This window comes from Capricornis sumatraensis, chromosome 20, assembly GCF_032405125.1.
Source record: "Capricornis sumatraensis isolate serow.1 chromosome 20, serow.2, whole genome shotgun sequence".
Classification (NCBI taxonomy): Eukaryota; Metazoa; Chordata; class Mammalia; order Artiodactyla; family Bovidae; genus Capricornis; species Capricornis sumatraensis.
The window spans coordinates 40,330,195-40,343,310 of NC_091088.1; the positions used below are offsets into that span (position 1 = coordinate 40,330,195).

The 13,116-nt window shown below is 38.4% G+C and overlaps 1 protein-coding gene across 5 annotated transcripts in view; it reads left to right on the forward strand.

Annotated features, from left to right (window-relative positions):
- Window positions 1-571: 571 nt before the first annotated feature.
- The window catches only part of CBFB (core-binding factor subunit beta), a 47,461-nt gene continuing 34,916 nt past the window's right edge, over window positions 572-13,116 (forward strand). For 3 of the 5 annotated variants that reach the window (XM_068992066.1, XM_068992065.1, XM_068992068.1), the window contains exons 1-3: window positions 572-696; window positions 925-1,011; window positions 5,868-5,984. In XM_068992066.1, the coding sequence (XP_068848167.1) occupies window positions 619-696; window positions 925-1,011; window positions 5,868-5,984 (282 nt within the window). In that variant the 5' untranslated portion in view covers window positions 572-618. The remainder of the gene's footprint in view (window positions 697-924; window positions 1,012-5,867; window positions 5,985-13,116) is intronic. The other 2 variants (XM_068992067.1, XM_068992069.1) reach the window with 2 other exon arrangements.

Genomic DNA, 13,116 nt, shown 5'->3' on the forward strand with positions numbered 1-13,116 from the left:
ACTCTGCGCTGCTGGGGAGCCCAAAAGTTCCAGGCAGCGTAGAGGAAAGACGCGTGGGCCGCTCCCTATCTCCAAGAACAGGGCAGATCCCGCACTGAACGAAGTGGCCGGCCAGAAGAAAAGGGGCCGCGCGGCCGCGGGAGGAGCCGAGTTTCGGTGCAGTCCAGCGGCCCCGCAAGCGGACTTGCAGCGCATGCGCGGAGCGGGCCGCAGAGTTGTGAATGGTGCGTTTTGTTTGCCGGAGTTTGGGGCGGGCGGGCGCGCGAGGAGGAGGGGTGGGGCCGAGGGGGGCGGGGCGGGGCGGAGCGGGCGGGCTAGCGAGGTGGGCGGTGAGAGGAAGTGGCGGCGGCGGCGGCGGCGGCGGCTGGGGGCGGTGAATGTTGGATCCGCGCGGGCGGTAGGCAACGGCTTAGGCGGCGGCGGCGTGGGCTGGGCTCGAGCGGACGGCGGCACCTTAGACTCCCGGGCGCGGGAGCCCACGCGGGCGGGCGCCTGAAACAAAGGGAAGCGAGAGTCGGGGCGCCGCGGGTGGGCGGTCAGTCGGTCAGCGCGGAGCCGGCCAGCGGGTGCCCGCGGAAGCCTGGAGCCCGGCGGCCGGCGCGGCCTCAGGGCGGGAAGATGCCGCGCGTCGTGCCCGACCAGAGAAGCAAGTTCGAGAACGAGGAGTTCTTCAGGAAGCTGAGCCGCGAATGTGAGGTGAGGCAGGCGGGCGGCGGGGAGGCCGCGGCGCGCCCTGAGCGGGCCCGGGCGGAGAAAAGTTTGGGCGATGCGGCCCCGGGGATCCCCGCGCCGGCGCGCCCGCGGAGGGGCAATCTCGCCCGGGCAGCCGTCTGCCCGCTGACTCTGCTTGCCCTTATCGGGGCGGCGCGGGGCGGACGGCGTCGCGGATTTGGCTCCTGATTTCGGGCCGTCTCTGCCTTGCAGATTAAGTACACGGGCTTCAGGGACCGGCCCCACGAGGAGCGCCAGGCGCGCTTCCAGAACGCCTGCCGCGACGGCCGCTCGGAAATCGTAAGTCGGCGGGACGGGGGCGCAGGGGAGTGAGGCGCGCGCGGGTCACTTGTTGCACTGGGGCCGCCGCGGCCCAGGCCGGTTCCGGACGGCGCCGTGAACGCCGCGGCTCCCGGAACTGAGCGGGCGCCGTCTCACTTCCTACTCGGGATTCAAAATGCGAAACCAGACACTGGCGGGCCGAGTCCTCGCGGGGAGACGCTTCCCGGTGGCCTTCGGCGGGTGGATTATGTTTCCCACACACGACTCGGCGGACAGTTTGCCGCGAGTGGATCTCAAACCCGAGCCCAACTAAACCAGGAAAGGTCACTGTGTAGGCTATGACCCTGATTAAAGAAAGGGTCGGGAGATTAGTAGGGGATATTAGTAGGAAGAAAACACCCGTAGGGAAAAAGAAATGGACTTCGTTCAAAATCGTTTCTTGGGCAATAGTTTGGTTCTTAAGCTAGATTTTGCGTAAATCTATGTGTGAAGCTATCTCTTTTTCATTAGAGCTGAGAATAAATCAGAGGGTAAATCCAGGTAAATCCAGTTATCTGTTGTCCTAAGAGAGAAAAAAAGCCCCACCAAAACGTGCCATCTTTTCGCATATTAAGCTTCAGGAGAATCGTAAAGAAATCTTTTTTTCCCTCCAAACCTAAAAAAAACATATCCCGCTTAGGCCTGCAGTTTTTAAAGAATCGCATGGATTTGCAAAACCCATAGTCGATCTGAGGCCCGGTTTTAGATGTTAGCTTTGGTGCTTTACCTCCACCAAACGTTATGTTGAAAAAAAATTCAAGTATCCTAGTTCCTCTCCTTTTGGTTTGTCCTATTGGCGGTGCTAATGAGGAGAGAATGATGGAGCCAAAAAGTGCATTGGAAAAAACTAAAGAGTAGAGGCTGGTTGTTAATTTTTTAAGAAGTTGAGGCACTGTATAATGGAATCTGATGATCTGCTCCATGACTTGGGCCTGTGCATCTTCACACACTTGAAGCTACAGGCGCAGTTTGAATTTAGGTTAACAATAGCAAGACATGTTGGACCATTTGCTTCTCCCATTCCCTGTACAGGAGAGAATATTTTTATTGAGACATAATTCACATATCATAAAATTCTCCCTTTTCATCACTGAAATCAAGTTTATTTTTAAAAAATATTTTGATTTTAAGACAAAGGCTTTTTAAGTTGTATTACAGATAATGAGAAGATATGACCAACTTTACTAGGAACTCTAGAATATTTGGTCATTATTGCCCATTATAAAAGAAAATGTCTAGCTTTTAGCCCGCTTCCTTGAGTAGTTGTGATTGTTACATGATTCAGATGTATAGGACAAATAGTTTTTAGTTTTGGCACTAAGTGGTAGAAGAATCTTTCCTTCCTTAGTTGGTTCAGTGACTATATCATCCTTTGTCTGGATTTCCTTTTGGAAAAGGTGGATGGTATACCCAACCAATGGATTTCTTGGAAGTAATTGATGTAAGTATAAAAGATGAGCTATAAAATGCTATTGTAATTTTTTAGAGCTGAGGGTTTTGGGGAAACCTAGGGAAATATAGTTAATAGGATGTTTTCTGTCATATCAAATTTTACTGCCTGTGATTATGAATTGGAAGTATAAGTGTATTTGAATATATATGAATTCATAGTATATTTCAATTACTATATCGTATATAACATGAATTTACTGTTATAGCAGTATTATAGGTTGCTTGTATTTGTTATAAATTCCTCTTCAGGGATAAATCAGACATTCTAATTCTAGGCCTTCTTCCAAAAATCTGATCCTACAAATTTTAATAAATTCTTAATTTCTGACAAGTATTTAAGTTACAGAAGATAGGTAGTTTGAATTTCATCTAAGAATTGTGATTAAGACAGCACAATTTAATGTGTTGAATAATATAACTTTGTATTTGGAAGGAATTTCACTTTTTCCTCTCCAGTTTTCTCCCTTTAATTCAATGTTAGCCGTACTTACATTAACGGAGTTTTAGCTTCTAGGGGATAGAGACCACATTAATTTCATATATGCCCCCTTTATATGGGTTTTGCACAGTATCTTTTGTATCATAAGCACTTGATTATTTGAATTTAAAGGTAACTTCATTTAATGCCCCAAATTTATCTTACGACTTGTAAACAGGCTGTGGCTTTTACTTATTTGGTGGTGGAAAATAGGTGGGGAAAGCCATTTTTTTTGCTTCTATTTTAATAGCAGCCATGTATGATAAAAATACATAGTTCTCTAAACTATGTCCAACCCTTCTCTCCTTTTTTTTTTATTATGAACACCTCCTTATCAGTGAGGTTAATGAATTTATTTTGTATTTAGATGTAAAAAAAACAAGGCTGTGATGCTCATCTCTTCTTAGCTATAAAACTTAACAAGACTGTATCATAGCATGAGATAAGCATGATTATAGGTGAGGGGTAGAATCTATTTGGTAAAATCATATATTCCTTATATAAGCTCTTGTATTATAGTAAGAGTATTAAGAGATATCTTCAACACTAATGATTAATAAAAAATACTTATGAGAGGTATGGTGACTACTGTGAAAGTGGTAAAAACTTTGTAGTCTTGAAGATGGAAGAATAAAAGGTATGTTGGATTGGCTCAAGTGTGCTATTTTACGATTTAATGAAACCTCATAAAATATAGTCAGGACATTCTGAGAATTCTCCATACAGCCACTTTTACCAGTGTGGATTTTTATGTTTTCAAATAAAAATTTCCCAACTCCTGTGTATTGTAGATGTTCCATTAAAAAAAAGAAAAGTTCTGTGGTCAGATAAATTTGAGAAATGGTATTCTAGAGTGTGTATCTGTTTTTACCACTTCTCCGGTCTCAGAGAGGTATGTTGATGAGATAATGGACATGAAGTGATGAAGCAGGAAATCTCTTCTGAGGTTGGCCTTCAGGCGGTAGGTGAGGTGAGGTAATAAGAGTTGCAGAATGGCTTTACTTAGCCCAGAGCTGATTTGGGATACACTGTGACCGAGGGGTTTGTTACTAGGTGACTACTGAAGAAACATGGCTGCCGGATTTTGGCAGGGTATTCATTCATGGACAGGATCTCTTATGTGTTCATTGTCTGAGACTGAAAGAGTTGGCTGTCTTCTTCAGCTAAGAATTACTTCTCATTGTATTTAGCAAATACATGTAGCCTTTACTGGGTGGTGTTCTAAATACTTGACAAGTACTGGAAACTGAGGTTCTGAGAGAAGTGATTTGCCTCAGGTCATCCTAGGCAGTTTGCCTCCTAGAGTCTACTTTTCACTTCAGTGGTTGTTTTTTAAACTTATGCTAATAGTTGGCAAAGTGCTTAAGGTTAATATCGTAATATCGATGTTTGTTTAGTCTCTATTCGTATAAGTATTTACCACAAGAAAAGGTATCCCAAGTGATTAGGGAAATGCCATTAAAGTTATCTATAGAGATTTAGCAGTTAGATTGACCACTGCACCTTCTAGTATGAATCATAGAAATAGGAAGTGCTGTAATTTTTATCTGTAAAGAATCTAAGCCCCTATCTTTGGGAACTAGTGGATAGCTGAATCAGCTCATGCTTTAAACAAATTGCCCAAGAATGTGAACCCTAGCTTTCAGATGAAGACTCTATGCTTGGAAGCAAATCATGCTTTAGAATTTTAATTAGTAATCTAAAACAAAAAGTTCTCTAATTTCAACAGAGTTTACATTTATTTAGATGATGAAAAGCAGAATTTAATGCTCTTTATTATTTCTTTTAGAATTTCCCTGGGAAAGAGGGACAGTGCTACTTCCATTTTTAACTAGGGGAAAGTATAGAGTTAAATTGCTCTGGGGCTACACAGAATGGCACTTGATTGAAATGGTTTTAGATTGTTCTGTCTGTCGAGCTGTGCCATCCAAATCTTTTATAAATATTAGATGAATACTCTTTTGTTATTGTCAGATCCAGTTTTCCTAAAGTCAGATTTTTGAAAATACGTTTTTAAAAATTCATCCAGGGTTTTAGAGAGATGAGTACTGTCATATCACATGCTAATGTATACTTTATCAGAGGAGAGACAGTCCCAAGTGCATTTTTTTCCAATAGTGAGCTATTAGTTAATTAACATTCATTCATATTCAGTGTGCAAGTGATTGGAATTTGGGAAACTCTGGATAAAATAGACATCTATGGGGATGAAAAAGTGTGTGTTTTTTAAGCTGAGCCTTTCCTGAAACTGGAATTTTTGTCTCTGAGAGTGAGTTCTACTGAAAACCATAATGGAGGATATTGTCTTCATCTTATAAATTTTGGTTATTAAAAATCACTGAAAATGATATTTGGTTAGTTTATTCATGATAATGAGATCCTCCCAATGTGATATATTAGGGAGATACTTTCACTTCCAGTCATCTCCGAGGGCATTTTTAGCGTGGTTTTTGAAGCATAGTGTTTCTTTGAGCACGGAAACTCAAGAAAAATTAAACTGTCTCATTTACACAACTTTAAATTGTGGTATGCTTTAAAATTCAAAATATTCAGCTCTTCAGTGATTTTTACACTTAAAAATATAAGTTCTTAAATGTAGTAGTGGGGGCTTCTGGTTAGACATTAGCAGTGCGTTGTACTAACGTCAGCAAAAAATGACCTGAAAGAAAGTATTGATTCCATGTCTGATTTTATATTTAAGCAGCCAATGGCAAATGTCCTCAAAATGGAATCAGATGTTTGTAACTTAATACTTAAGAAAAATGACGAGTGCATGTTTTTTTACTTTTAAGTAATCTTGGTGCTGCCTGGCTTAAGACAGAAACTGATGTAAAAATAAATGACTGCCTGCATAATTTATGTAATGTCCTGCTCCTGATCCTGTTTGTATTGATTTTTCTAAAAGGCTTTTGTGGCCACAGGAACCAATCTGTCTCTCCAGTTTTTTCCGGCCAGCTGGCAGGGCGAACAGCGACAAACACCTAGCAGAGAGTATGTCGACTTAGAAAGAGAAGCAGGCAAGGTAGGAAACATTTCTTTGCAATTTGAAATACTGTGGATTGTTTTACTATTAGAGATTACCTGATGATTGATATTTTAAGAAAGAGATCACAGGTCTGATTATAGACGTGTGATCAGATTTGCTTTCATTCCATATTAAAAAGATACAATATAATTTTTAAAAATCGAGTGTTTTATATAATTTCATTGCTAATATCATGCTTATGTCATTTGCCACAGAAAGTTCTCACCCTTAAAGAGAGTAGTGTGCTTTTTTATATGTAACATTTGAAACCTAATTCCTTCAAAAGTGTGGACAAGAAATTTTTTGTTTTACTAAAACGTGTGTGACTATAGTGTTTTTTTTTTTTAATGAAATTTAGAGAAAAATGGAAACAGACTTAAGCTTAAAATTTAATAGTATATACAAATGATTCATGGATAGGTTTCCACTTCTTAATGTAGCAAATTTAATTTTGAGAATATATGAAAACGTTAACATGGAAATTTTTTTTGTTCTGAGGAAAAGCTTCTGGGAAACAAATATCTTAAAATTTTTATGTAGGAAGTTTTAGATCAAAGATATGATAAGTGTAGGTAGAGATGTTTAAGTTGAGAGCCCTATTAAAATCTAAGTTAAATGAATTATGTGCTTTTGATGAAATGTTAATGAATAGTGTCTTGGATTGGTTCATCTTTTAATGTAGAAATTGACTTCTTGAAATAAAATATTTAAAGAAAAAAAGTTTTTTACCTCATTTTGTACTCAGTCTTTCTCCTGTTTCCTTTGTGGCATGTTTCTATACTTGTTTTTATTAACTTGCTAAAATTCTTTTCTAAGTGTCATTCTGAATAGTATAACCTATCACTATTTGCGAAATATGAGGAACATCTAAATATTCCTTTGAGGAACTTAAAAGATTTTTGTATTGGGCTGTATTATAAAAAGGATTTTCATATCTTGTATATATACAATGAAGAGTTGTGGTTTTTTTTTCCTTTTTAATTTTGTGAAATAAAGTGTGATCTTTTGTGAGTTACAAACCAACTAATCTTTTGATGGGGAGAGGGAAAATAGATTACAGAATTTTAAAATGCGTAATAAGTTTGAAGTTTGCTTTTTTATGTATTAGACTTGTTTGCTTGGAAGATTAAAAGCAAATGTTCCAGGTTTTACTACTTGGTAATTAATATATAAAGGAGAAATTGGAAAGTAATGACAGTGTACAATTATTGCTTTTTTGTCTGTTTGGTATGTGAATGTGTGAATGTTGTTTTCCTTGTTCTAAAAACTTCCTTAAACTTTAACTTGTTAGCTCAGATACTAAAAACATATATCAAAAAATTTCTTTCCTCTCAACTTTTATGCTAAACTCTTAGGATTTCATGACTGACATCTCAGTGTTACTAAAATCTTCTAGTAGTTAATAACTAGTAAATGGGTGTTAATTCTACTAGAATATGTTTGCTTGAATTAATGATATCTGTTTAGTAGATTGAAGACCATATTTTCCTTGGACTTAAGCCGTTGAGATGTTTTTAGTTATATGATCAGCAAGAACAAAAACCTTAGATAGCTTGTTCTAGAATTTAGAGAATGTGTTTTCAAATATATCAAGAAAAATGATAGAACTGATGCAAGAAATCTGGAAACTTATATTTTATTAATATTCATTTTGTGATTTTCTTCTGTAAAGTGCCAGAGTAAATATTTTCAGTTTTGCAGGCATATGATCTCTGTTGCAACTTCTCAAGTTTGCTGTTATGGTGTGAAAGGAGCCATAGACAATGTGTAAACAAATGAACGTGGCTGTGTTCCAAGGATGGTAATACTGGCAGAAATCTGTATCTTTCCCTCAGATTTAAATTGGTAAATGTTTGTGTATAGATGATATATTTCTCATATATAATTTTACCAATACTTTCTACACCAGTAGAATCTAGGAAAAAGAAAGCATTTTAATGAAAAAAAAAAACCAACAACATTTAAAGGGAAAAAAACAAAACCCTGCTAGTATTTCGCTGTTTACCACTAGGATAAGTACAGCAATGAATTTAGAGGAAAGATACTAACCCGTGTTTTCTCATCCATAGAGCTCAGGCTCTTACTTCTCTTCTGATAACCATTAGCGTTTATTTCTGTCCCCATAGGATTAGAAGCAAAGCGAATTGAAGCAGTTTCCCTAAATGTTAATTATTTGCCTCTGCTCCTTATATTAAATCCAAAATCAGTGTCTCTTCTTCCACGTACTTTCAACCTGGTTAGGTCCTAAAGCAGCTTAATTCTCTTCCCATTCAAACCCAGCTTTGAGAAATTGAGCCTTTAGAGTTACATGTAAATTGAGGTTAAGTCCTGGCTTCATATACTACTTCATTTATTCTGTGACTTTGGACAAGTTATTTAATCTTTATGGTCCTCAATAAAAGGTTAATGAATGTGTCCCAGGGTGGCCCTAGTGATTAAATAAAATAGTGTATATAAAGTGCTTAGCTCAGTAACTGGCAGAGTTATTCAAAAATTCATTCATTCAGAAGGTCTTTGTTTAATACCTATTATGTAATTTAGTGAGCACTGTTCTAGGCGCTTGATATATGAATAAACAAAACAAAGATCCTGCCCTACAGGTTGTTTTGTGGAAGGAATGGAAGAACAGGCAGTATGCACAGTATATAAGTTACGTAGTATGTTACAAAGTGATAAATGCTCAGGGGGGGGATAAAAGGAAAATTAGAATAAAATAAGGTTCATCAATGAACAGGAATGTTTGCAATTTTAAACAGGATAGACTGGGTAAAGAAGATCATATTTGAGCAGAGACCTAAAGGAAGATAGGGAATGATGAGCAATGCAGATATTTGAGGGAAAGGTGATCCAAACAGGGGACATAGCCTTGTATAGGCCCTGGAGTGGGAGCTTGCACAGTGTGTTTGTTAAACAATAAGTAGGCCAGTGCGGCTGGAGTACACTGACCAAAGAGGAGAGTAGTAGAAGAGATTAAGGAGATAGCAAGAAGCCAGTTTATATGACTGTGGGAGGCCATGGGAACAACAATGGACTTTTATTCTGAGTGGATTGGAGAGTAGTTTCTGCTTTTTTAGCAGATGAATTATATGATCTGCCTTTAGTTTTGAAAAGATCACTCCACCTGCTGGGTTAACAGCAGTTTTAGCAGGCAAGAGTGAAGCAGGGGGACCTGTTGGGCTGTTGCAGTAATCTTGGTGAAAGACCAGGGTGGTAGCAGTGGACACGGTGAGGAGTCATAGTCCAGGAATATCTGAGATAGAGCCAACAGGATTTGCTTATAGATTGGAAGTGAGGTGTGAGAGTCAATGACTACAACTTTTTTTGGTTAGAGCAACTGGGAGTATGGGATTGCAGTCATCTGAGATGAGAAAAGCTGTGAGTGGAGCAATTTTGAGCAGTTTAGGGCATGTGAGTTTGTGGTGGTAGCTTGTTGCAGCTTCTGTTTTCAACACTCACTCTTAACTTCTTAAATGATGGCACAGCTTTTTCTTAAGTGACCCTTTGTCTGCTTATCTCAAGATTTCAGTGTCTTTTTTTTAAAAAAATCAGCTTTATTAAAGTATAGTTTACTTATCAAATAATGCACTCATTTTAAGTGTATAATTTGAGTTTTAACAAATGTGCACATCCATGTAAACACCACCCACAGTCCAGATAATATTTCATCCCTTTCTGCCCTTTCACAGGAATCTGAGAGTAGCTTAGCTGGCTGGTTCTGGCTCAGGGTCTCCCATGAGGTTGCAGTCCAGCTGTTGGGGCTCTTCAGTCTCTGAAGGCTTAATTGGAGCTAAAGGATCCCCTTGCAAACTCACTCACATGACTTTTGGTTGGTGGCTTCAATTCCTAGTCATATATTCCTTTCCATAGAGAGAAAAAGAATGAGGTCATCCTGCTTTTTATGACTTATTCTCTGATCACTTTTTTCTTCTTGTTCATTAGAAGCGAGTCACTATGTCTAGCCCACACTCAGCAGGGAGGGAGGTGGTTTATTCACATATATGGGAGGAGGCTGGGATCATTGGGGCCATCTTAGAGGCTGGCTTCCAGTGTTCACTTAAATCTGATGAATTCAGGAAAAAAATTAGAATGCTAATAGGAAACAGAAGTTCCATATTCTCTTAGATTTGAAATATGGCTTTATGATCTAAGAAAATGGGCTTCACAAAATCAGTCTTTTTATTCATTCTTTCTGCCTTTGTGTTTGTTGGAATATTTTCAAACCTAGAGTCTTCAGTAAGAAGGGTCTGTTAGTGGATAACTGACCATCAAGTCAGAGCACACACTTTTATAGTCTGCCTTTCAAATATATTTAAAACTTTTGCACCCAGGTACCTAGTGAGCTATTGACAGATAAAGCTGACTCTTTATTAACGGTCTTTCTTAGAAGAGGTTTAAAATTATACTGTATAGTGGAGAGAGCTCTGGATATGAGTCAGAAGACAATCACAATTGTTTTCCTTAGCTGTAAATGGGAATCAGAATGTCTTCCCTGTTCATAAACCTCATGTGAGGATTAAATGAAGTACCAGAATATGTGAAAATGCCTTCTTAATTGTCAAGCCCTATCCAAAGCTATACTATTTGATAGGTTTGTAGAATGAGATCGTAGATAATCAAGGATTTTCAGTGCTATAGAGGCCTTAGGTCAGCTTCACTTCAGGTAGCAGTATAGTGTTGGGAGACTACATCTTTCCCCAATGGTCCATCCTGGTATTTTATAAACCTAGACAGCCAAAATGTTCATAATTCTCCCTTAACTTAAACTGCTTTCTTCTTCTTCTTTTTTTTTTTTTTGCTTTCTTCTAATTTAGCTGTCAGAAGACAAGGAATGCAACAGATTAGAATTTAAATCATTCTTGTGTGAAATTTTTGTTGGATCAAGCAACACCCTGTTCCTTTGATCTTTCCTCTTGGAACTTACTTCCAATTAATTTTTATTTCAAACAAATGCAAATGGTTACGGTTGACCATAAGTTATTAGTCTTGAGTGGTCAGATTAATGGTTTTTGCATGCATTTTGTGTTTTTTAAAGCCTCCTTAGATTTTAAAATTAATGATTATGCTTACTGCATAATCCTAGTTTGTGAGCATGAAGTTAGAGGGTATGAAAATCTTATAAACTGAAGAAATTATAGTGCTATTGTTTGTTTTCTATTTTTTCTATGGAAATTGAATATACTATCTAGTTTTATCCAGATATACTACATGTGGTCCCAGAAAAAGAGGTTAAACTTTCTATAGTTTTTGCATTGCTATTTATTACTTACAATTTTAATTGATAGATAACAGTAGCAGACATTGGGAGTAGTTATAAAGTGGCATTAGAGCAGTTAACTTTTAAACTTTTTGATAAGTTATATGTTTTACTTATTTTTCTTTTCTGAACATTCATACTTAAAAAATCTTTTTATCATTCATTTTTATCAGCATAAAATAACAAAGCAATTTCATAGCCTTTGATTTAACGAATGAAGACAAAAACTCTTAACTTTAAATGTCTTCAGAGTTCTGTAACTGCTGCTTCTGGAGCGGTTTGCTCATTTGCTTGCAGAATCTTTGTCCCAAAATAAATATTGTGTCTGTTTATATACCATCCACAATTTGGCAGAGTTTAGAGCACTCTCTTTAGCTTTGAGAAATTCCTATTCAAGCTCAGAAGCAAGTTTCTTTCCCTCCTTAGACAGCCCAGTCACTCCAAATAAAAGAGATCTGTGGTAACGCTTTGGAATGTGGTTTTCCCCAAGAGAAACTGAGGCAACTTTACAACTAGCTTGTCAGATATAGACTTCTAAGTGCTTCAGTTCAACTAAAATATGAAGTACATTTTCTAGCGCTTAGTGCTAGATTTAGTGCACTGAAATAAGTAATCTGGGCTTTTTAGAAAAGTTTTATTTCAGCAATTTTTAAATCCAGGAAGAGTTGACTGACTTCATGAATAAATAATAATGTTTAAAAATTAGAATGTTATAGTATCTACCAGTTAGAGTTACATTAATTTTCATATATGATAAATGCCCCTCTGAAGTATTTGAAGATAATATATTCTTTTTTTCCCCTCTTCTCTCTTTTCTTCCAGTTTTACTGAGATAGAATTAATATATAGCCCTCATCTTTTCCCCTTTTCTTGAATTGCATTGTTTGCCTGGATTTACCTTTTAGTGTGAAGTGTAGTCTTGGCCATATCTTAGTTATATTTTCCAAGTTAGAAAAGTCAGAATAGTCTGAGAGAAACATCCTTAATCTTCCCCCTTTTTGTTTCTACTTCTTACCCCAATATTTTTGAGTGATTAATTCAAACACTACAAGGATAAAGACGTTATCAACTAAAGAAATCAGTTTTTGAGAAGGGCTGCTATGTCTCAGTTTCATTGCTTCTCATTGTAATTGATTTTTCTCAGTGGTCATTATTGAGTATGATTTATATACAGTAGAATTCACCTATTTAAGATATACAATTCAGTGACAAATGTGTGCAGTCAGTGGTGTGATTACCACCACGATAAAGATACAGACTATTTCCGTAACCTCAGAACGTGCCCTCATGTGCTTTGCAGCCAGTCCTCCCGTCCCTAGCCCAGGCACCCATTGTCTGCTTTCTGTTATACTCTCTTATCTTTTCTTGTTACTGAGCAGTGTTCCATTGTGTGAATCTGCTGCATTTTGTTTATCCATTTAACAGTTGATGGCCATCTGAGTTATTTCGCCTTGGTTTGGCTACTATGCTGCTTTGAATGTTTATACCCGAGTCTCTTATGTGGACATTTATTCTCATTTCTCTTGAGTAGATAGATACATAGGACTAAAATTGGTGGCTAGTTAATTTCATGAATATGAACTTTTTAAGAAACTGCCATTGTTAATCGCTCAGTCATGTCTGACTCTTTGCAACCCGATGAACTGTGGCCCACCAGGCTTCTCTGTCCATGGAATTCTCCAGGCAAGAATACTGGAGTGGGGTGCCATTCTCTTCTCCAGGTGATCTTCCTAACCCAGGGATTGAACCCAGGTCTCCTGCATTGCAGGTAGATTCTTTACTGTCTGAGCCACCAAACTTCTCCAAAGTGGCTTTGCAATTTTGCATTCCAGCTAGCCATCTATGAGAGTTTCAGCTATTTCACATCTTTGCTAA